This window comes from Zalophus californianus, chromosome 4 (genome assembly GCF_009762305.2).
Source record: "Zalophus californianus isolate mZalCal1 chromosome 4, mZalCal1.pri.v2, whole genome shotgun sequence".
NCBI lineage: Eukaryota > Metazoa > Chordata > Mammalia > Carnivora > Otariidae > Zalophus > Zalophus californianus.
Window position 1 is genome coordinate 43817909 of NC_045598.1, and position 24931 is coordinate 43842839.

Consider the following 24931-nt stretch of genomic DNA (forward strand, 5'->3'; position numbering starts at 1 on the left):
AGAGAGAACCCCCCCCCCCCGCCCCCGCCCCCGGCCAAGTCAGAGCTATCTGGGAAAATTCCTGGGGGAGGCGGTGTTTGATCCGGACCTTGAAGGGTGGCTAGGATCTCTTAGGGAGAAAATAAAAGCTGATTATTTTTCCCCTTATAAAAGTGGTATAAGAAAGATACTGGAAATTCAGAAACATGGAAAAAGGAAATGATCATCTTAAAATGAACAATGAGATCCACTAACCAGTTATAATTTGTTTTCATTTTATTGAAGATCTTTCCAATCATTTCAGTGCACATTTATTATTAGTATTTTTGTTTTGTTTTGCCTTTTTGGTGGGTGTGCTAGTTTTCTTTCTTTTGGGGGTGCTTCCTTTCTTATTTAAATCCAATTAATTAACATATAGTGTATTATTAGTTTCAGAGGTAGAGTTCAGTGATTCATCAGTTGCCTAGAATACCCAGCGCTCATTCCATCACGTGCTCTCCTTCATGCCCATCCCCCCTCCAGCAACCCTCAGTTTCTTTCCTATGCTTAAGAGCCTCTTATGATTTGTCTCCCTCTCTGATTTCATCTTATTTTATTCTTCCCAGGTTTTTTTTTTTTAGATTTTATTTATTTATTTATTTGAGAGAGAGAATGAGAGAGAGAGAGAGAGAGAGAGAGAGCGCATGAGAGGAGGGAGGGTCAGAGGGAGAAGCAGACTCCCTGCTGAGCAGGGAGCCGGATGCGGGACTCGATTCCGGGACTCCAGGATCATGACCTGAGCCGAAGGCAGTCGCTTAACCAACTGAGCCACCCAGGCGCCCCTTCCCAGGTTTTTTTGTTTTGTTGTTTTTTTTTTTTACTAACCAGAATCACGCTGTATGTATTGTTCTTTGACGTGCTTGTTGGAGATGTTCTCAGACTAGCACACTCCTTTTATCCATTCTATATTCCACAGAAATAGTGTCACTGGGTTGCTTCATTCCGCTGTTATAATTATGCCCACTTTTGTGCACAAACTTGAGCACAGGGGCTGGAATGAGGGAAAGAGCGCCAGTTTGAGCCCTTGGCAATCTGAGGTGAAGGCATGTTGGCTTGGCATTGTAGTTTTCCATTGCTGCTGTAAGAGCATGGGGCTAGGGAGGCATGTGGGGGGTGGGGTGGTGCAGAGTAAGAATAAGACTCATTTCTTCCGCAAATACGTCTTGAAGATGTTGGGTACCAGCTCTGGGGCAGACTTTGGGTACAAGGCAAGCAAAGATGAAAAGACATCATCTCTGTCCTTAAAGCATTCCCGGTATAATGAGGGAAATAATCCAATTAGCAGAAACTTACAGCATGCTGTCAGAAGTGTTCCGAGTTATGCTGCAAGAGCAGAGGAGAAAATCCTAACCCAGCTGTGGGGAGGGCATCACGGAGGACTTCCTGGAGATGATACCTATCAGGTTTTGACAGATGGGTAGGAGTTAGACAGGTGAAGTGCAGGGGAACTGTAAGCAGGAAGAGTTAGGGGTCCCCAGAAAAAGAAAGACAAACACAGCTTTCTTGACATAAGAAAAGTCATGTTAGGCCCTCAGCCATCTTGCGAAAGAACGTAAGAACAAACAGCCACCATGAGGTCAGGACATAGCCCCGTCATATTCAGAAGTGAAGACTGAGCTGACACACATTCTGAGTTATTTCTGCAGGATCTCAGCCCCTCTGAACACTGAGATAGCTGACCCACTGGAGCTGGAGACTCGGTGATGTTGACCCTTGTAGGCCTCGAGATTTTGACCTGGGCTCAGTCACCATCACATGACTTTTGTCCCAAGTGCATGCTGTATTCCCCACTGCACAAGCCCCTTCGTGAACATGTGTGTATCCTTAGCTTAAAAGTTCCCCAATTGTGTTGTTTGAGGGGACATTGCTTTGGGAAAGATCTCCGGGATGCTCCTTTTCTTGTTGCAGGTAAAACCCTTCCTTGTCCTATCCTTGGGCTTGTCTGTGTCTTTTGGCTCACCACAGAGGTGAACCCAGTTTTGGGCAACAGAGTGAGAGGGAAAGAAGATTCTAGATGGAGGGCATATCATGAGAAAAGGCACAGAGGTGAGAACCATTACTGTGAGTTTGGAGAAACCACTGTGTGGCTACGGCAGAAATTGTGTAGGAGGGAACGGGACGAGAGGAGGCGGGGGCACGGCTCCAACAGTGTAACGAGCTAAACACGCTGGACAAACCTCCCAGGGAAAACAACTTGAATGCTGGATAAAATATAATAATCGTTTAAAGTGCATCTCTTGGCTGATGTAATAGGAAACGCTGAGGAATGACATGCAAACAGGAGCTCTGAGGAGTAAGCAACTGTCAAGGCTGACTTTTGTCCTGAGGAATTTTGCCAAACCCTGGTGACATTGAGCTTCCCCTCTGGTGGCTGTATAGATTGAGGTGACAAGGGATAAAGTCTAGGACTCCCTCCAAAGTGGGGATTCTAGTAGGATACACCTTCATGAAAATGGAATCCAAAGGTTGCACCCTGAGCAAAGGTTAAGGAGAGATAAACCCACTTGCCAGTTTGATATTGGCACTTGGTGGGTTAAAAAAATTCCTCTGGGGGCGCCGGGCTGGCTCAGTCGGTTGAGCATGCGACTCGATCTTGCGGTCGTGAGTTCAAGTCCCACGCTGGGCATGGAACCTACTTTAAAAAAAATAAATTCCTCTGAAAATTATTAACCACAGGTTGTCCCTCACACTGGTTCTTGGTCCAAATTCATATCGCCTAAGGGGTCCAAAAACTCTAAATGGTAGAATTTAGTTTAAGGTAGTTGGGGGTGCCCCTAGGTAACTAGCAGAAGCAAAAACAAATCTTTTCAAGAGGAAATATGTAGCTTCATCCAGGACTTAAGGAATTCCCAGGCAAAGGGTCAAAGAAAATGAACAGCTCATAGTCTGCAACCCCAAAACTCATAAGAAAACAAGGCCCCATGAGTGGAAACTGACAGAAAGGCAAACAGCAGAATCAGACCCAGGAGGTCTTTAGAAGTCAAAACAACCAGACACAGAATAAAATATGTTTAAAGAAATAGAAACTACCTTGAAAATGTGAACAAACAGCAGTAGACTAAACAGAACGACCAAAGCAAATTTTGAGAGGGAGCAAAACAGAGCTTCTAGAAATGAAAAGTACAATTAAAATAAAACATTTAATGGGAAGACTTAACATAGCATAGACTCAGCCATTGAGAGAATTATGTAAGGTCTCTCCAGAAATCAAAGAGATGGGCAGTATGAGAGGTGAAGACGGAGAAGGGCTAGCATGCATGTAGTCAGAGTAGTAGAGGAACTGAAAGGGAATGAGGGAAAGGCAATTATTTTCTTATATTTGTGGGAAAACTTCCAAATGATTGAGCACCAACCTCCAGATTTAGGAATCACAGTGAATTCCAACTAGGATAAAATAAAATAAAAAGCAATCCATAGGGGCGCCTGGGTGGCTCAGTCAGTTAAGCGGCTGCCTTCGGCTCAGGTCATGATCCCAGGGTCCTGGGATCGAGCCCCACGTCAGCGGAGAGCCTGCTTCTTCCTCTGCCTCTGCCTGCCACTCTGCCTACTTGTGCTGTCTCTCTATCTCTCTGTCAAATAAATAAATAAAATCTTTAAAAAAAAATCTCTTTGAAATTCTTTAAACAAAAAAAGCAATCCATAACTACATATGTCATAGAAAAATTGCAGAACACTCAAGTCAAAGATCTCAGAGGCAGCCGGAAATAATAGGTTGATCACACAAAAGCTGGCAAACTGACTTCTCAAGGCATTGACGGGAGCCAGGAGTCAGTGGACTATTATATTATCATTGTTGTGCTCAAATAAAATAATAGGCACCCTAGAATTTTCTACATACAGTGAAAACAGTTCCAAGAAAGAGGATAAAATGAAGTGTTTTTTTTTTTTTTTTCAAGCTATTAGAGCTCATCCCTATAAAACTCTTACTCAGGAAATGATAAAGGCTATTCTTTTTTTTTTTTAAGATTTTATTTACTTATTTGTCAAGAGAGAGAGCACAAGCTGGGGGACGTGCCGGCAGAGGGAGAAGCAGACACCCAGCTGAGCAGGGAGCCCGGCGCGGGACAGCGTGGGACTTGATCTCAGGACCGTGGGATCATGACCTGAGCGGAAGGCAGACGCTTAACTGACTGAGCCACCAAGTGCCCCAAGGCTATTCTTTTTTTAAAAAGATTTATTTATTTATTTTCGAGAGCCGAGTGAGTGGGGGGAGGGGCAGAGGGCGAGGGAGAGAGAATCTCAAGCAGACACTACGCTGAGCGCAGAGCCGAACGTGGAGCTCGATCTCAAGACCCTGAGATCATGACCTGAGCTGAAATCGAGAGTCAGACCCTTAATGACTGAGCCATCCAGATGCCCCAGTAAAGGCTATTCTTTAGGCAGAAGGAAATTGATCTCAGGTGGTGGGTCCGAGACTCAATTTTAAAAAAATGGTCAGCCAAGGTATCAGTTAAACCTAAAACAAACATGGATCACATAAAACGATAATGTCTAATTGGTAGGTTTAAAAAACAGGACTGGACTAAAATAAAGGTTGACAATAGCATAGAAGCTGGCAGGTGGTTGACTAAACTTACACTCTTGTAAGCTCCTTTTGGTTTTCATTTGTTGGTTTTCCAAAGGCAGATAACATTATTAATTTTAGACTTTGCCAGTAAGTATGCATGTTCAAATGGCTGGCGTAACCCTAAAGAATAGACATGAAATATGTAACTTTCACCAAGTAGAAGAGAGAAAAGCAGAGTAAGAGTAGGCAGGCAAATTCAGAAATCCTAAAGCAAGTAAGAAAAAAGAAAAATAAGAGGAGAGATTCTACTAGTAAGGGCAAAGCAGCTCCTTCGGACCAACCAACTGTGAACTCTGGACAAAATATAAAAAAACCAGCTTCCCGGGGGCACCTGGCTGGTTTACTCAGTGAAGCATGTGACTCTTGATCTCGGGGTCATGGGTTCAAGCCCCACTTTGGGCGAAGAGCTTACTTACTTAAAAAAAAAAAATAGAAAAAAACTTACAAAGAAAAAAAAAACTACCTGAAGGTTCTGGAAAAAGAGAAAAAGCAGGAAGAGACCAGAGGGGCGCCAACATTTGGAAGGAGCCGCTACCACATGTAAAAATACGTGAAATCTCACAAAAAGTGTTCAACCAAGGAAGCTAGAAACAAAAGAGTGTGTGCTGTATAATTCCACTTAATGAAGTACAATTTGAACGATGGTATTAGAAGTCGGGATAGTGGTTACCCTTGGTGGGGGATAGTGACTGGAAGGTCTCTGGGAGTCCCGGCAATGTCCCATTTCTCCATCTCTGGGCGCTGGTTACGTGGTGCACTTGGTGGAAATTCATCAGAATTGGCACGATACGCAGTTTCCTGTATGCATGTGGTGTTCCAGTATGAATTAACAAAATCCCAAGGGAGGAGAGACAGGCAGGTAGGAGCAGCCTGCGGAAGGGCCTCGATGGCTTGAACGTGCCCTCTGGGCAGTGGGAGACATGGAAGGCGTGGGAATGAGTTGTCAGGGAGTCTCCTTTGCTGCAGGACAGTGGCAGCTAGCGCAGGGGAGAGCTTGCCCTGTGGGACAGTATTTAGAAGACGGGCCAAAACCTGGGCTTCCGGTGATGAGGACTGAGCCGGAGTGGAAGGCGTGGCGTTGCAGGGACAGAACAAAATTGGAAGGACCTTTGGTTAATTGGGTGCATGAGGCCAGGGGAGGAGAGGAGGGGGTCAGAGGGGGTTCTTGGGAGAGGCTTGGCACCGCAGCTGAAGGACGGGTGAGGGGTGCTGGGAAAAGAGAGGAGTTCCTGCCTGCGGAGGATTTTGCTGAGAAAGAGAACTTGGCCATGTTGGGTGGTAGGCCGTGTGGAAGAGGCAAGTGGGCAGGAGCTCCAGATGGCACGGGGCCCTGAGGCCGCAGGTGGGTGGGGAGGGGGCAGAGCCAGGAGCAGGCAGGGCAGGGGTGTGGAAGGCAGAGGGGTGGGGGCAGAAAAGGGAGATCTGAGGTGGTAGGAGGGTATTCGCTGCTGAGCACTGAGGCGCCTGGGGCGGGGGCTTCGGGGGATGAGGCGGAATTCCAGCCCAGATTGAATGCCCTGGGTAAGCGGGAATATAGTTTATTTTTTTAAGATTTTATTTATTTATTTGACAGAGAGTGAGAGAGCACAAGCAGGGGAAGCAGCAGGCAGAGGGAGAGGGAGAAGCAGTCTTCCCGCCGAGCGGGGAGCCCGATGCAGGGCTCGATCCCAGGACCCTGGGAGCATGACCCGAGCCGAGGGCAGACGCTTAACCGGCTGAGCCACCCAGGCGCCCCTTGGGAATATAGTTTAGTGGATAGTTTCACTACAGCTTTTTAAAAAGGTGCCCAGTGAAGTTTTTCAGAGTAGTCACTGGTAATCGTAATCGGCTTACTTCTTGCTCGATCTCAAGACCCTGAGATCATGACCTGAGAAAGAGAAAGAAACTTGCTTGTTACAAAGCTTTTCTTTAGCAAGATAGTAGTGTTTTCATTGCCTTATCCTGGAATCTAGGTTTCAGGGTCTGGGTCTCCCGGTCGGCCAGCTGGGCCCTCATTCCTGCCCTGCTCCACACTGTTATCTGTGCCTCGGCTGAGGAGGCAGGGTGGAGTAGGGAAAAGATAAGGGACACTCATGACCTTGGGCCAGGGCTTTCCCTCTGTGGGTCTCAGTTTCCTCCACATGGACTGCCTGGTTCCAAAGACCTTTGCACACAGCCCACTACCCGCAGGCCTCCCTCTCAGATATGCTGTGCCCCAAGCCTGCAACATTCCTCAGAACGAGCCTGTCATCCCAAGACAAACAAAGGCGTAAGGTCATATGGTAAGGGACTTTGATGGGGAGGCTTGAATGCTGGGCAAGGAACCTGGTCTTCATCTGAGTAAGGTCATTTCTCAGCAGTGTTGGAAGGTCCTCCTTTGAAAGGATACGTTCCCGCTTCTAGCTAACTGTGTAGGCAAGAGGAGGGGCCTCATTGGCTGGGAATTCCTGAGTCACGGTGACCTCACAAAGACCGTAACACCAGCCTGGGCTGGGGGGAGAGTAGGTAAGCTGAGGGGTGGCTCTGGGAAAGTCCCAGGGGTGGGGGCGGCCTCCACAGCCTCAAGGCCTTTACCACCTTGACCCCACCCCCCGGGTAAATTCCACAGTTAGAACTTCATACCTTTGGCTTAAAGCTGAATTTTCTGTTACCATGTGGATGCCCCAGGTGGAGGTAACACATTGAACTTTATATCAGCAGCTCAAGGCTCATGGAGAAAGAGTTAGGCTTGTTCTGAGAGTATGGTGGGTAAGAGTTGGGGGAGGTGAGAAGACCCAGGAAGGAGTGCCATAGACTGGGGGTCATGGTGGGGGCAAGAAGGCAGAGACCCTGGAAGCCAGACTTGGTCTTTATCTCAAGTTCTTCTACCCCCTCCTCACCCAGAGGGAGGAAGGGATGAGGAGGAGGAGCATTTACTGGGGGACTCTTGGGGGTCAGGTGCTGTGATCCTACGTCCATTAATCCATTTTATTCCCTATACTAATGTTATGGATTGAGTATTAAGACTCAACGTTAACTGAGGCCACCTGCCCATGCTCACACCACTCGTGAGAGACCAAGTAGGTTTCAAATTCAGGTCTAGCTGACCACAAAGCCCTGGATTGGTGCATTATGACTGGGCATCCGGAGAGTTGTGTTGTTTTCTTTGGACTTTTCCTCTAGGGTAGGGCCTAAGTGGCAACGGGAATGAGGAGTGAGAAACAGGGAGTTGTGGGCTCACCGAGTGATTCATGGCTCAGAAATCCCTGGGGTGTTGTAGGAAAAGCTACCGGTTGAGACGACCTGGGTTTGAATTCTGGCTGCCATTTTCTGGGGCTTTGGAAACATTACTTTAGATTCCTGAATAGTCTGAATTAACGTGCCAGTAAATGAAGATAATGATACCTATCTTAAAGAGTTGTCATCCATCCATTCCCTTACTCCATGAATTGTTTCTGAACCTCCCCTGTGTGCTAGGCACTGTGCCATGCGCTGGGAAAACAGGGGTAACAGGATAGCTAGAGACTGACAAGCTCATTTTTTAGAGTGGAGACATATGAGTAAACAGAGTGATCCTCTAGAACAGAGTGATCACATGCAGAGGGCACTTCACCCACATTTGAGGGTCCCAGGAAGACTTCCTGGAGGAAGGGACTCCTAAACTGGCATCTAAGATGTTAGATGTTAGCCAGGGGAAGTGATGGAGGTTTAGATGAGTCATCTCGGGGAAGTTTATAGGAAGAGGAAAGAGTATTTACAAAGGCCCCAAGTCAAGAAGGAGGCTAACACGTTTGAAGCACTGGGAGAAGTTGAGAGTGGTTCAAGTGCGGGGCTGGGGAAGGGAATGGGTGGAGCTGGAGAGATAGAGGGGCCAGGCCCGTGGGCTGAGCGTCCTGGTAAAAGAAACACAGCCATCACATTGTAGACCAGGGTGTCTCCGCCAATGGCCTACCCACCAGCTTTGTGATAATCACTTTGGGGAGGGGCGAAAGGGGGAGAGTTTGATAAAAGTCTGATTCTTCAGCCCCCTCAGAGGTGCAAAGTGGAGGCCCAGAAATCTGTCTTATGAAAGATATAAGCTTTACTTACAACCCATCATCTGAAAACCCGTGAGAAGTCACAGAGGGGTTCTTACAAGGGAATGGCATGGTTGGATTGGCATGCATTTTTCCTCTGTCTGAGAATATCTTTATTTCCCTTTCATTCATGAGGGATAGTTTTGCCTGATGTAGAATTCACAGTTGACCGGTTTTTTTTTTGTTTCAGCAGTGGAGATATGTGTCCAACTTCTTTCTGGCCTCCCTGGTTTCAGATGAGAAATCCTCTATCATTCAAATTGGTGTTCTCTGATACGTAATGCTCTCTGGTTGCTTTTAAGATTTTTTTTCATTGTTTTTAGTTTTTGGAAGTTTAATCATGATGCATTTTGGGGTGGATTTCTTTGGGTTTATCCTCTTTGTGGTTTTCTCAGCTCCCTAAAACTGTATATTTATGTCTTTCACTAAATTTGGGACACTTTCAGCTATTCTTTTTTTTTTTTTAACATTTTATTTATTTATTTCAGAGAGACAGAGAGCACAAGCAGAGGGAGTGGCAGGCAGAGGGAGCAGGGAGCCTGCCATGGGGCTCTATCCCAGGACCCTGGGATCATGACCCTAGCCAAAGGCAGATGCTTAACCGACTGAGCCACCCAGGCGCCCCTCAGCTATTACTTCTTTGAATGTTTTCAGTACTCTCTCTTCCTCTGGAACCCTGACTAGAGTTTTAGATATTTTGTTTTGTACCACGGGTCCCTGAGGTTCTGTTCGTATTTTTTAGTCCATTCTCTCTGTTGTTTGGATTAAGTAAATTTTATTGATCTGTCTTCAGTTTCACTGATGCTGTCCTCTGTCACCTCCACTTTAGTGTTGAACTCGTCCAGCAAGTTAAAAGTTTTTCAGTTGTGTCTTTAAAATAACTTCTATTTTAATTTTGGTTATTACATTTTTTATTTATTTGTTTATTTATTTATTTATTTATTTATTTAAAGATTTTATTTATTTGACAGAGAGAGACACAGCGAGAGAGGGAACACAAGCAGGGAGAGTGGGAGAGGGAGAAGCAGGCTTCCTGCTGAGCAGGGAGCCCGATGCGGGGCTCGATCCCAGGATCCTGAGATCATGACCCGAGCCGAAGGCAGATGCCCAACGACAGCCACCCAGGCACCCCTCGGTTATTACATTTTTTTATTACTTCTAATTCTTTGCTGAGATTTTCTAGTTTTTCATTTTGTTTCAGGAGGATTGGTAATTGCCTGGTGAAGCATTTTTATAATGACAGCTTTAAAATCATTATTGCAAACTCCAACATCTGGTTCATCTCAGTGTTGAAGTTAGTTATCTTTTCTCAAGATGAGATTTTCCTAGTTTTGGGTATGATGGGTAATTTTTTATTGTATCCTTGACATCTTGGACATCATGTTAAAGAGAGTTTTGAGCCTACTTGAATCTATTTTAGCTGGTAATCAACCTGTTAAGGCTCAGAGTGTAGGTTCTGGCCTGCTTTTATGGACCATAGTTCCAGTGATAGTTTTCAGAGCCTTGGTAAGCTGTGTTCTTCTGGCCCTGCTGGGGCTCTTGTTCACTCCCCGTGGTACTGCCTGCAGGGGCAAGATGGTGCTGCCCTTGGCCACCTCTTGTCGCCAGGAGGCCAGGAGCTGTGTGACCTGGTAAATTCTCTGCCACTGGGTGGAGAGCCCAGAGAGGCAGGGCTCTTCTAACACTGCTCCTGCAGGTGGATTGGCCTGCCACTGCCCTGGATGTGGAATGGGGGTTAGGGTTCCCCACGGGGGGCAGGGGGCTGCATCTCTGTTGGGCTTTCCCTGTCCTGGTCGTTTGGCCAGAGGGAACAGGCTTTTTTCCCTTTGTATGTGTGTATACCCACCCATGCTCTTGGCCGATCTGTGTTGCAGGCCTCTCTGGTACTCAGTCTGGGATATATGGGAGATAAAAAGAAAACCCTGGGGAGTGCACCCGGTGCCATCCCTCCAGTCCTGAGGGTCCTGGCTAGTCCATTGCCTTCTTCCTAGCTTTCAGAGTCCTTCTATGGTTTTCAGTTGAATCATTTCCAGGATATTTAGTTGTATTTGGAAGGGAGGAGCAGGGAAAAGTGAGTCTACACCCTCTTGCCTGGTACATGCATTAAAAATACTGTGGCACAATATACATAGCATAAAATTCACTATTACTGACATTTGGTACCTTCACCGTGTTATGCAACCACCATCACTATCTAGTTGCCAAACATTTTTGTCACTCCGAAAGGTAAGCCTGTACCCAGCAAACAGTCACTTCCCATTCTCTTTCCTTGGTCCCTGGCAACCTCTCTCTATCTACCTTAGTCTGCTTTTAGTCTCTCTAGAATTGATTATTTTAGATATTTCGTATAAATGGAATCATACAATATGTGGACTATTCCATTCATCTGTATATCTATCCTTATGTCAGCACCACACCATTGAATGCAATTTTATTTATTTATTTTTTTAAGATTTTATTTATTTATTTGACAGAGAGAGACACAGCGAGAGAGGGAACACAAGCAGGGGCAGTGGGAGAGGGAGAGGCAGGCTTCCCGCTGAGCAGGGAGCCCGATGTGGGGTTCGATCCCAGGACCCCGGGACCATGACCTGAGCTGAAGGCAGACGCTGAACGACTGAGCCACCCAGGCGCCCCTGAATGCAATTTTAAAGGAAGATATGTGCAGCTCGATTTAGAAAATGGTGTATTGGGAGCAGTCCCTACATACAGGAGTCGTAGGCAATGGGATCTGCACTAGGGTCTGGCAGTGGTGACGGAGATATGCGGGGATATTTGGGAGCTTTTCTGGAGCCAGAGTTGGCAGAACTTGGCCAAAATTGGATGCAGCTAGTGAGAAAGAGAGTAGTCAGGGATGATATCATTTCTGGCTCGTATAGTAGTGCCAGTTTCTAGAAATGGAAGAGAAGAGGAAGTCTGATTTAGGGGAAAGCTGGCACCTTCTGGTTTGGATTCTCTAGGTGTGAGGTCACCCGATGTCAGACGTGTGTGTGCACATGTAGGTGTGTGAGTGCATTCTTACAAGTACTTAACATGTCCCAGGCCCATATAGCTGATAAATGTGTTCTCCACGAGGAACTGGATGACCTCCTGATAGTTACACCCCCTGAGAGCTCCAACAACCCTTGTTCAAGGCCTGGAAGGGTTCACTGAGCAGGGAGGATGGGAATCAGTCAGTGATTCTCTCAGTCTTAGACAGGATTAGCTAGTTGTTTTATAGGGGTCCTCCGCCCTCCCCATTTGGGGCTCCAGGGCTTGGGAAGCAGAGGCTTGTGGCTGCCAAGTCAGTAGTAAGCTCCTTTGGCTCTGCTGTGTCCCACCCAAGCCCCTCAACAACCACCACTCTTCCCTTTGGTGGAGGGGGAGACATGGGCTGCCTCCGTCACTGGCAGGCCGCTCTGAAGTCTTGCCTGTCTGTTGAAGATGAAAGAAGAGAAGAATGAGGGAAAGAAGAGAAGAAAAGTGGGGGAGATCTCTTCTTTTCTCACGGAAAAGGGAGGGTCCGCCAGGGTCGAGACCTGTAGCTGTCTGCCCAGTGACCTGGTATTATGCACCTGCTATGTCAGAGGGGGTAGAGATTGTTCTCTTCCATAGGCCAAACCACGTGGCCTTCTAAAATCCTACACGCAGCGTCAGAGGCTGCACCTGTTGCATATTTTTCCAGGTTGTGAATGCCTCTCTTTGATAACTGTGGTGTGTGTGTGTATGTGCGTGTGCGTGTGCACACACACACACACACGCTTACATGCATGCACACAGGTGGGAGGGGCAATGACGGGAAGATCTAGGGGTTTTTGGAGCCTGAGGATTTTTTTTTAGGCTCTTCTTTAAGTAAAAGAAGACAATATTGTGAACACAAAAGTAAGTACAGTACCCTTGGAAAGGGACTGTGTAGGCCAGGAGTCCTGAATTTTTAAATTTCACTAGCTTCAGGGTCAAATCAGCCCTGGGGCTGATGGTAAGCGGACACTTCCTGCTTCTGAGGCAGGATGCAAGCTGTGCGTGATCTGCTTGCTTGGAATGAAGGCAGCTCCCCCTGCGCTCTGAGCACCTTACTCCTCTCTGCCCGCAGTGCCTGGCAAAGGGTAACAGAAAGGTAGCTATCATTTAGAGAGGCCTTCGGTAGCCCGTGTGTTCTGTGCTAGGCACTGAGACCGCCACCAGCATGGGTGGCAGGCTTTATGCTTCCCATGTTAGAGATGAGCAGGAAGAGGGCCAGAGGGGGAAAGTCTTTTGCCCAGGCTCCCTCAGACTAGTAAAAGGTTGAACTGGGATGGAATCCAGAGCCATATGACTCCAAATCTATGGTGTTTCCAAAGCCAAGCTATAAAGAGGCATAGCAAAATTTATAGAATGAGTAAATGATTTAGTGAATGAGTTAGTGTGTGAATGAATAATACATGAATAAGCGATGAAATGAGCTAGCGAATGAATGAGTGAGTGAAGAAGACATAAGAAGAGGAAGCAAGCAGCTTATTTACTGAACGGTTCCTGTGTGCCAGGCGCTATGTTAGACTCTCCGAGATCTTGCTGCCTAGTGGAGGGACCAGATATTATTATGTGCCAACAAAGGAGAAGTGGACAAGGTACCCTGGGAACTTACAGGTGGACCTCACCTTTCTGGGGGACCTGGAAGGCTCTTAAGCTGAAATCTGAAGGGTGAAGCCATAGGTGCTAGCCAGGGAAGGCGTCTGGAGAAGGGTATGCCCAACTTCTGGAAGGCCCAGACCGACCCCGGGAGCCTGGCTCTTTGGAGAAGCACAGAAGCGTTGAAGGGTGGTGGAATGGAGTGGGGAAGAGAGTAGGGAGGGGCAAGAGGGGTGAAAGGGCCATTAAGGCCGGACACAGAAGGGCCTTTTAGGTCCTGCTGAGAACTGGGAATGCTGTCCTGGGGACAGTGGAAGGCCATTGGAGGAGTTTAGGTGGATGAGTAGCATAAAGAGATGGCCTTGGCTTCTTCCCTGAGGGCTGGTAGGGTTGGTGACATTCTTTTCCTTGACCTCCACTTCCTTAAGTATATAATGGAGCAATAATATCTAACTTCTAGGACTGTGTGTGTGTGCGGCGGTGGGGGCAGATTTGGTTAGCAGATGTGCATGTCTGGCCTGTAGACTTTGCTCAGCAAGCATTGAGAAAACACACTTCACCTGACTTGGTCTTCTTCCGTGTCTGCTCGCAGGGGCCCAGTCCTGCTTAAGAACACCATGAGTGCAGGTGAGCGCTCCCAGTGATTCCCACAGGGAGAGGAGCCCAAGGGTGGAAGTGGGGTAGGGTGGGGCGAGGGCTGGGGAATTCACCCCGCAGTCCGACTGCTGGCGTGAGGCGGGCTCTGGTTTGGAGGACTGCCCCAGGTTCTCCTCCCAGGTAGCCTGCCCCACCCAGAAGAGGCAAACTGTCAAGGCCAGTGCGTAGCTCTGCCAGGGGCTGTTCTGGGAACCCAGTGCCACAGCCATCTGCAGAGTAGTTCTAGAAATTTAGGCTGGAAGTAGGGTAACCCCTACGGAGGCTCCCTCTTGCCCTTTTCTACCTTGGTCTAGTATTTATGGACTTCTCACTGGGTGCTAGAGGCCGGGGATGTCCCAGGGACTAAGATAAGCATGGTTCTTGCCACCTCTTCCAGAGGCTAGACCACGAAATGGGTCACTGGAATAAAGTAGGATGAATATTTTGCCGGGGGGAGTGGGCTTGGCAAAGGACAGCGGGAGGAGGTTCCAAGCCAAGGGAATTGCATTGGTTAAGGGCCAAGCGCTGAGAGGAAGCAGGGTGTGGTCAGAGAAACCCGGCGCCTCTGGCTGGGACCCAGAGCGCAAGGCGCAGAGCTGTGTGGATGGGGCTGGAAAGGTGGGCTGGGCGTGGTCGCGAAGTACCTGGGAAGTCATGCAAGGGCTTTCATCCTAAGGATAGTGGGGAGCCATGGAAAGGTTTTAAGCATGACTTAGAAGGTGAAGCATGCTGGATTTGCCTTTTTCTCTCTCAGGAGCATTGCAGGGAGCTCAATAGTTGGCTATTGGAGAGAAGGGAGCAGAGGCGTTGAGAGACCGCCAGACCGGCATGGCCCTGAACCCAGGGGCTAGTCTGGTCCTCTGTGAAAGCTCAAAGATGACACCTGGTCTCAGCTTCACCGAGGCCTCAGATGTAGGCTCTGGCACCATCTCTGGGCCCCACTCAGACATGGGCCTTGCTCCTCTCTTGAACCCACCCCTGAATCCTGGCTCAGCTCTTGTTCCAGACCTTAATCTAAGTCTGAGTCCTGTCTCAGAGGAGGCCCCTGGCCTGGTGACTGGTAACACCCTCAGGCCTGCAGACAGCTGGACTGTGGGCCCCGCCTCCCTCCAGATCACCACTTCCCACTCAGGTGAAGCCCTGGGCCCGAGTTCAAATCAGGTCTCGAGGCCTACCTCCCAGAGGGCCCCAAGTCCAGCCTCAAACCTCGTTCTGAGCCTCAGCTCTACTGAGGCCCAGGGTCTGAGCTCAGGGAGCCACACAGGGCCCAATTCTGAGGAGGCTTTCAACTCCTTCTCAAGAAAGATTTTTGATTTGGGTCAGAGTAACTCCAATCCTTCCAGGCCTGAAGCAAACCCATTTATAAGGCCCTATTCAAGAGAAGCCCTGGTTGTGGGCCAATGCGTCTCCAGGCCAGGCTCGAAAGCACTCCTTATTCCAGCCTCAAACTCTTCTCTGGACCCAGACGCCAACTGGATACTCGGTGTGGGCTCAAGAAACACCTCTAAGCTGGACCTGCATGAGGCTCGAAGTTCTGGGGGAACCCTGATCCCAGATGCCAACAAGACCATCACTGTGGTTTCACATAAGATCTCCGGGTCTGTCTCAAAAGGAGTCTTTGGTGCGACCTGGAACACGAGTTCCAAGGGAACCATGAACGTGGCTTCGAATGGCAATCCCAGGTCTGACTTGAACATGACCATCACTCAGGCCTCATGCTTGACCCTGATTCCTGGCTCCAGTGACGGTCTCAGCCTGCACTCCAGCACCCATGGACCCAACTCCACCCTCTCTCCACCCTCGTGCATGACCCTGATCCTGGGCTCTAATGAGACCCTCAGCCTGGGCTCCAGCCTCATTTTCAGCGACACCTCCACCCTGATGCTGAGCAGCCAGCAGGATTATTCTGAGGACAACAGCATCCATGCCATACCCTTGGATGAGAATCTGGGGAGCTGGAGCAAGATGGTCAGCACGGAGACTGGTCAGTTCCCGCTGGGGTTCCCCACCCATAACACCACAGACGAGGACAGCACAGCCTTCCAAAGCATCCCAGAGGGTGAGCACAGCAAGGGTGACAGCCCCAGAGAGGGCACCACCCTGGAAGAATTTTGTATTCAGACTTGTAGGGCAGGGAGGCTACAGAAGGGGAGCGGGAGGAGGAAGGAATAGCCTGCAATGGACAGCATGCACTATATTAATTATACACAAGAGATCTAGTGCTTAGCCTCTGTTTCTTGTGTGACTTGGGAGGAGCTACATAATCTCTCTGAGCCTCAATTTCCCTAACTGAAATAACTCCATATCATAACTCTTTTATTATGTCCAAATTATGAGTCACACAACTAACTCTACATTTCTTTCAAAATATAAGCCTGTTTCTTTCCAGTTAAATTTCAGACCTGGCTTCTCAGGGTCAAGTTTGACCCATGGAGCAGGCAGGCTCTAGGCTCAGCTCACCTCTGTTGAGTGTTTGACATCCTCACTTGAGTGAAGCCTTGACGTCCTGTCTGGAGCCTCCGCCTCACTCACCTGGGACACGCAGGAGTTCAGAAAATTAATCCCCTATTGACCGTTGATGTTGTAAAGACCTTTTCCCAATTATTTATATCTCCAAATATTTTTGTTTGTTCATGCACCAATACCACATTGTGATTTTTAAAAATATACCATGGCTTTGTAAATATGTATTTACAAAGGTACAATGTGTATCTGGTAGGACGAGCATTCTTCTTTGAAGCTCTTCTCAAAATTATTCTGAGGACAATAGCATCCACACAGTGCCTTGGAGGCTGCTAGTAGACCCTCATTCTTCCATATACATTTAAAAACAAAAAAATTTTTTTAAAGATTTTATTTCTAAGTAATCTCTACACTCAACATGGAGTTTGAACTCACAACCCTGAAATTAAAAGTTACGTGCTCCACTGACTGAGCCAGCCAGGTGCCCCTTCCATGTGCATTTTATGTTTGTTTGTTTGTTGTTTACTTACATACTTATTTTTTCCATATGCTTTTAGAATACATTTGTCTAAGTCCTCAAAAAGTCTTTCTGGCATCTTTATTGGAATGTTATTGATTTATCCGTCTATTCAAGTTTTCCTTTATAGAGGATATACCCTTTGCTAGAATTTAAAAAATTCTCCATAAAGGTCTAGTGCTTTTTTGGTAGGTTAATTCCTAGGTACTTTATAGTTTTTATTGCTATCACAAAGCATATCTTATCTTCTAATACAATTCCTATTTTGTGCTGGTGATGCTGATGATATAGAGGAACTTGATGCAAGTTGTTTTTTTCTTTTTTAAAAGATTTTATTTATTTATTTGAGAGAGAGAGAGCACAAGCAGGGAAGGGGCAGAGGGAGAAGCAGACCCCCCACTGAGCAGGGAGCCCGACGTGGGGCTCGATCCCAGGATCCTGGGATCACGACCCAAGCCAAAGGCAGCCACTTCACCGACTGAGCCACCCAGGTGCCCCGCAAGTTGGTTTTTTTCTTTAAACAGCTTTATTGAGATATAATTTACATAACCATAAAATTTATCCACTTAAAGTGTACAATTTAATGCTTTAAAAATATACACGGTGTTATGCAACCATCACCACAATCCATTTTAGAACATTCTCATCACCCCAAAAAGAAACCCTATACCCCTTAGATGTCATCCCCAACCTATGACCACCCCCCCCCCCGTGCCAGTCAGTCACTAATCTACTTTCTGTCTCTATAGATTTATCTATTTTGGACATTTTGTATAAATGGAATCACACAATATGTGGTCCTTTGTGATTGGCTTCTTCTACTTAGCATAATGTTCTCAAGGTTCATTCATGTTGTAGTATGGATCAGTGCTTCATTCCTTTTTATGACTGAATAATGTTCCACTGTATTCCACATTTTGTTCATCCATTCATCAGTTGATAGATATTTGGGTTGTTTCTACCCTCTGGCTATTTTGAATAATACTACTATGAACATTCATGCATAAATTTTTGTATGGATATGTCTCCATTTCTCTTTGGTATACACTTAGAGGTAGGATTGCTAGGTCATATGGTGACTCCATGTTTAAGTGTATTAGTCACACTCACAATATAGTACAACCATTACCACTATCTAGTTCCCAAACTTTTTCATCACTCCAAATAGAAGCTCATACCATAAAGCCACAGCCCCCCATCGCTCTCTCTCTAGGCTCTGCTAAACTCTAATCTTTCTTTCTCTGTGAATTTGCCTACTCTAGATAGATCATGAAAGTGGAATCATATAATATTTGACTTTTTATGTCTGGTTTATTTCACTTACCATAACGCTCATCTATGCTGTAGCATGTATCAGTACTTTGTTTCTTTTTATGGTTGGACAAAATTCCAAGATGTGTACCACATTTTATTTGTCCATTTACCCATGGATGGGCACTTGGGTTATTTCCACTTTTTGGCTATTGTGACTAATGCTGCTATTATAAACATCAGTGTGCAAGTTCCTGTGTGAATCCTTATTTTCAATTCCTTTAGATATATACCTAGGAGTGGATTTGCTGGATCATCTGGTAATTCTGTGTTTAGCTTTTTGAGGAACTGCTGAACTATTTCCCAGAGCAGCTGTACTATTTTGCATTTCCACCAGCAATGTACAAGGGTTCCAATTTCTACACTATTAATCTCTCCTTGCCAACACTTGTTATTTTTCTTTGTTTGAAAATATTTTTTATAATAGACATTCTAAAGGCTGTAAAGTGGTATCTCATCATGGCTTTGATTTGCATTTCCCTAATGATGACCGATGTTGAGTATCTTTTCATGTGCTTTATTGGCTGTTTGTATACTTTCTTTGGAGAAATGTGTGTTCAAGTCCTTTGCCCATTTTCATATTTGGTTGTTTGTTTTTGTTGTTGAGTTTTAGAAGTTCTGTAAATATTCTCTCCCATTCTGTGAGTTGTCTTTTCATTCTCTTGGGTAGTGTTCCTTTTTTTAAAAAAATAAGATTTATTTATTTATCGACTCCCTGCTGAGCGGGGAGCCTGATGCAGGACTCGATCCTGGGACTCCGGGATCATAACCTGAGCCAGAGGCAGTTGCTTAACCGACTGAGCCACCCAGGCACCCAATAAATAAAACTTAAAATAAAAATAAGAAGCAAAGATTGACCCTAAATAGCCAAAATAATCTTGAAAAAAAAAAAAACCCCAAAACAAGAAAGTTAGTGGACTCATACTTCCTGATTTCAAAACTTACTGTAAAGCTATAGTAATCACAACAGTGTGGTTTTGGCGGAAGGACAGACATATAGACCCATGGAATAAAATAGAAAGCCCAGAAATAAATGTAGTCAGTTGATTTTTGATAAGAGTGCCAAGACCATTCAGTGGGGAAAGGATGGCCTTTTCAACAAATGGTTCTGGGAAAACTGGATTTCCACATGCAAAAGAATGAAGTTGGGCCCCTACCTCACACTATATACAAAAATTGACTTGAAGACTAAGAAGACAAGCTAAAACTACAAAACTCAGGCAAGGAGGACAGTGTGGCCAGAGTATGGCCAGCCAGAGGAGAGCTGCAGGAGATAGGCTGGGGAGGTGGGCAGAGGACACTGATTTGCAGGGACTTGAGGGCCCTGACAAGAATGGTGGCTTTATGCTCAGTGGAATGGGGTGCCACTGAAGGCTTTCAGGGAAGGCAGCTAGGGGAACAAGGATTGGAGGGGCCCGGTGGTGGGAGGGGAGACAGGACTATGGCACCAGATCTACATCAGATCTTTACCCTCCCTCTTGTCTCCTCACTGAAACTGTGACATTCAGGAGTCTTTGATGAAGTGACCTCATGCCTGGTGAAGGTGCCAGGGAAGAGAGAAGATGACAACAAGATGGCTCTGGTATGCTTCCTGCCCAACCCCCAGCTGACTTCCCCAGGGTGCCCCCCCCAACTCTCCAGCCCCAGTGGTCCCTGTTTCTCTGCTCGGCTCTTCTTTTCTCCATGGGACTCATCACCATCTGGTATACACTATGCTTTGCTACTTCATCTTGGTTTTTGTTAGCCTCTCACACTGGAATATATCCTCTATCAATCAGGGATTTTTTTTTTAAAGATTTTATTTATTTATGAGAGAGAGAGAGAGAGAGTGCACATGAGTGCAGAAGGAGAGGGAGAAGCAGGCTTCCCGCGGAGCAGGGAGCCCGATGTGGGGCTCGATCCCAGGACCCTGAGATCATGACCTGAACTCAAGGCAGACATTTAACTGGCTGAGCCGCGCAGGCGCCCCCTAAATCAGGGAGCTTGGTCTGTCTTATTCCCAGCTCTACTCCCAGCATCTAGAACGGTGCCTGGCACATCATAGGTGCTTAATAAAGGTTTTTAAGCACTGAAGGAGGCCAGAGAAAGCCGGCACCTATCGGATTTGGTGAGGGCCAGTGGGGGCAGACTGGACAGGCTGCTGGACATGAGTGTGAACACACGCACAGTCAGGGAGACTTGCTGGTGGATGGAGGCTGGAGGTGGGATCCATCCAGGCCAGGCCGTGCAAGAGGGAGGCCCTGCCCTCAGGCTGCTTCAGAGGCAAACTCCAGTCCCTGGGGTGCCCCAGGGTGGGGCATGAGGAGACGGTGCCAGGACTAATAAGAGGTCTGGCATTTTAGAAGTTTCCATCCTCATCCCATGGCATTCCTCCGGTTGTCCACCTTGTTCTTGCCACGCCGGCCTTTCTTGGTTTCTCACACATGCCATACTCATTCCTGCCCCAGGGCCTTTGCACTTGTCTTTTCTGCCAGGAAGTTTCTTCTCAGCTACAAAATGGGCATAATAGTTGAAGTGAGGCCTAGTTTGGGGAGATAGGCAGAGCTTCCTCTAGTTCTTCATGTGGTTACATCTTTTTTTTTTTTTTTAAATGGTTACCTCTTTCTTGTCATTCAGGACTCAGTCCAAATATCAACTCTTCTGAGAGGTCTTCCATGACCATTCAGTCTATAAGCTATCCCTCTATCATCACTTTGGCAGTTTAAGCTATCAGTTGTTACATAGCAAACCAACCCAAAAGTTAGTGGTCTAAAAATTCACTCCACTGGGGGAATAAGGACTGAGGGGCCCAATTTCTCATGATTCTGAAATTTTTGAAAAATTTTAATTTTAATTTATTTTTAATTGAAGGGTATACAATATTATAAGTGAATATTATACAATATAATATATATTATATATTATACAATATTATAAGTGAATACAGTATTCTATTAGTTTCAGGTGTACAACATAGTGATTCAACATTTAAATACATGACCAAGTGATCACCAGGATAAATCTAGCTACCATCTGTCACCATATAAAGTTGTTACAATATTATTAACTATATTCCCTGTGCTGTACATTGCATCCCTGTGTCTTGATTACTTTATAATGGGAAGTCTGTACCTTTTAATTCTCTTCTCCTATTTTGCTCAGCCCCCCCACCCCCCCTCTGGCAACCACGAGAATGTTTTCTGTATCTATGAATCTGTTCTGTTTCGTTTCGTTTGTTCATTTGTTTTGTTCTTTACATTCCACATATAAGTGAAATCATATGGTATTTGTCTTTCTCTGTCTGACTTATTTCACTTAGCACTATATCTTCTAGGTCCATCCATGTGGTTGCAAGTGACAAGATCTCATTCTTTTTTATGGCTGAGTAACATTCCATTGTGTGTGTGCACATATAGATCTCACCCACCTTCTTTATCCGTTTATGCATTGATGGACGCTCAGGTTGCTTCCGTATCTTGGCCGTTGTAAATAGTGCTGCGGTCAACATGGCGGTGCCCACATCTTTTAGAATGAGTGCTTTTGTTTTCTTCAGCCAACTACCCAGAAGTGGACTTGCTGGATTGTATGACAATTCTGAAACGGTCTGGGCTCAGCGAGGTGGCTCTTCTGCTTTGTGCTGTAGACTGAGGTCACTCGGGAGCAGGGGCTGGGACATCAAGATGACCCTCATCCTCCACATGCTGTCATCCTTCCCTATCTAGCCGGGCTTCCTTGCAGCATGGCGGCTGGGTTCCAGAAGGAAAAGACTGCCAGTTCCCTTGAGGGCTAGGCCAGGAATTGGCACATCATCGCTTCATGGCCTTCTGTTTGTCCAAGCAAGCAATAAGATGAGCCCTGATTCAAGGGCTCTCCGTCCTCTTGATTGCGGTGGCGAAGAACATGCGGCCTTTCGCACTCACCATGCTGCCCGTCAGGTTCACTTGCTTTGCTTTCTTCACTACATGAAGTTAGTTTATCTCTTCCATGAGTTTTTCTTCTTCTACCTTAAGATAATGAGAACTCATAGATTAGCTGGACATCGGTAAAGGTATTCCCTCTCTCGGGTGGCAGGATGCCTTGACCTGACTAGGATGTGCCCTTAAGAGTGGAGACTAGAAAGCCCTTAAAAGGTATTACTAGTCGTGGGATTTCGGCGGGAGGTGTCAGCACCCATGAGCTCCTGCCTCCTCTCCCTCAAGAGAGTGAGACTGGAGAGGGGGCGTGCTTGGCAGTCCCTGAAATCTGGTCCTCCCCCAAACGCTGCCCTTCAGGGATTACCCAACCCCTCCCCCGCTGCCACCACAGTCTTCCCAAATCTGCACCCGACCCCAAGTGCCCCCCCTTGGTTTCTCATTTCTCTGGAGCCGATGCTGGCGGCTGGTGCCTGGGGACGAGTTGACGGTGGCTGGTGGGGGTGTGCGGGCTGTCCCTGAGGGCGGGGGTCAGTGCGGCTCTCACCCTGTGGCTTTGCCCTCTGCTGCCTCCGAGGTGGAGAATGTCATCGCCCTCCAGAAGTGCCAGGAAGGGGAAGGCGAGAAGAAGACCATGATGCAGAAGATGATGGTGTGGGAACCCCGTGCGGGTCTGTGGCATTGGGTGGGGAGGAGGTGGGAGTCGACCCACTGATGAGACAAAGCTTGAGGTGGGAGGGGGACAGAGGAGGAGGCAGGACGCTGGGATGTGAGCCTCAGTCCACCTCTAACTGCCCTCTACCCGCCGAGGGAGCTCGGCGAGCCATTCTCCTTCTGTGAGCCTGGCTCATCTCATCTCCTCAGTGCCTGTGGTAATGCCTGTGCAGGGGCTCGCTTGTTGGGAGGATGCAACCCAGTGGTCAGATCACTGGAGAGCCCGAGCCCCGGGACCAGTCATTACTATTTAATACATTCTTTTCCCAGAAATTCCTCCTGGTGGGAAACTTCCAAGAGTTTCCTTATCATTTTGCAAAATACATTCACTTCTCAGTTGTCCACTGGAACGGTTTGGGCCACCGAAGTCCCCAAAATTGTATTTAGTTTTGGGTCCCTTAAAGATCAAGTCCTTGCCCTTGATAACTTCATTTAACTAACATTAATTGAGCACCTATTGTGTGTAGATGGGAGATGAAAAGTGAGAAGTAATTAGGATGTTTTAATTTTATTATTTAGTTTTAAGATTTTATTTACTTATTTGAGAGAAAGAGCCTGCATCCGCGTGCAAGCATGAGTGGGGGAGGGGCAGAGGAAGAGGGAGAAGCAGACTCCCCACTCAGCAGGGAGCCCAGGGCGAGGGCTTGATCCCAGGACCCCGGGATCAGGGCCCGAGCTGAAGGCAGAGGCTTAAAAAACAGCCACTCAGGCACCCCTATTTTTTATTTTTGAAGATTTTATTTATTTATTTGAGAAAGAGAGAGAGAGTGCGTGCACAAGCTGAGGGAGGGGCAGAGGGAGAGAGACAAGCAGATTCTGCACTGAGTGTGGAGCCTGATGTGGGGCTCGATCCCGGGACCCTGAGATCATGACCTGAGCTGAAGGCAGATGCTTAACCGACTGAGCCACCCAGGCGCTCCTAGGACAGTTTTAAGGAATTCAAGTGGACCCCCTTCAAGAGCCATTCATGGTGTTTTTTGCTTTGGGCCGGTCCATGGCTTAAATATACCTCCTTACCACGAGGTTGCTGAAGCAGTTCTTGCGGGGCGCTAGGTGTGGGATGTGCTTGGTGGCCTTGAACTGAACTCAGGACAGGGTTTGAGCCGGGAGCTGGCTCTCCCCACGGGAGGCCCTGCATGGTGTGGAGGTGGGGAGTTCTGTCCAGGCTGAGGGGCTGCCGCGGCCCGTGCCCTATGCCCTCAGTCCTGGTGGTCGGCTGTGGCCTTGCCCCCTCATTGGCCCCTCTGTGATCCCCTGTCCAGAGGCAGATCCAGGAGGAGCCACTGGATTCCCTCTCAAGCACCGTCCGCTGGCAGGCCATGGAGACCCTGACCCAGCTGAGGTATCCACAGCCCCCTCCCCAACCCGCAGCCCGTTCCCCTCTTCCCTGGGCTCCACCTGTAGCCTCTGGGGCCTGTCCTCAGTGCCCCACCCACTCGGGTGCCTTTTCCTCTCCCCAGGCCCAGTCCTCCGCACTCACTTCCCTCCTCCCACCTCATCTTGCTCAGGCCATGCCCAGGCCCCCAGCTAGGTGCCCTCCTCCCAGCCCTGCATCCTTAGCTTCCTGCCTCCGGCCCCAGGGCCCCTCCCTCACTGAATGCCCTTGCTTTCTGTCTCCGCCAGTCACATCCAGCCCGTGCTGGGTAGGCAAGAAAGATCAGAGCTGGTGAACACGTGTGTGAAGAGTGTGTTCTCCCTCCCCTCTGTGCAAGCCATGCAGGAGAAAGACGAGGCCAAGGCTGAGGCCACACAGGTGAGTCCTCAGGGCCGTCAGTGTCCTTAGAGTAAGGTGCATTTCTGATCCCCCAGTGGGGAGAGAAAGAGCATTCCAGAAGGTAGATGTGAATCTTCACACTCCTACTCCAAGCTGGATGAACTCACCTCTCCTGGCCTGAGCAGGCACTTGATAAATATTGGGTGAATGAGTGAATCTTCAGAATAAGGGATTGCTCATTTAGGGTGCTCTGTCCACTTGTGGGTCTTGCCCTAAGAGAGGGATGTGAGCACGTGTTGGCACGGCCAGTGGAGGTGGCCAGGAGTGGGAGTGGGGCTGAGGACTGGGTGAGCTGGGGTGAGGCCTAGCTGGGGTGAGTGTAGAACCTCAAGGGGCTCCTGTGAGTGTCTTCCAACCTCGGCAGGGTGGTCCCAGGAGAAGTGGGTAGAGGTGACCCTTAGGGTAGGATGTAGGTTCAGT

The 24931-nt window shown here is 47.7% G+C and overlaps 1 protein-coding gene across 7 annotated transcripts in view; it reads left to right on the forward strand.

The window, feature by feature from the left end:
* Nucleotides 1–7085: 7085 nt before the first annotated feature.
* MROH7 (maestro heat like repeat family member 7) overlaps nucleotides 7086–24931 on the forward strand; it is a 47716-nt gene continuing 29870 nt past the window's right edge. For 4 of the 7 annotated variants that reach the window (XM_027616324.2, XM_027616272.2, XM_027616284.2 and 1 more), the window contains exons 1-7: nucleotides 7086–7237; nucleotides 13799–13833; nucleotides 14597–15901; nucleotides 19642–19715; nucleotides 22601–22675; nucleotides 24000–24079; nucleotides 24361–24490. In XM_027616324.2, coding sequence (XP_027472125.2) covers nucleotides 14671–15901; nucleotides 19642–19715; nucleotides 22601–22675; nucleotides 24000–24079; nucleotides 24361–24490 — 1590 coding nt within the window. In that variant the 5' untranslated portion in view covers nucleotides 7086–7237; nucleotides 13799–13833; nucleotides 14597–14670. Of the gene's footprint in view, nucleotides 7238–13798; nucleotides 13834–14596; nucleotides 15902–19641; nucleotides 19716–22600; nucleotides 22689–23999; nucleotides 24080–24360; nucleotides 24491–24931 lie in introns of those variants that run through there. The other 3 variants (XM_027616275.2, XM_035726985.1, XM_027616305.2) reach the window with 3 other exon arrangements.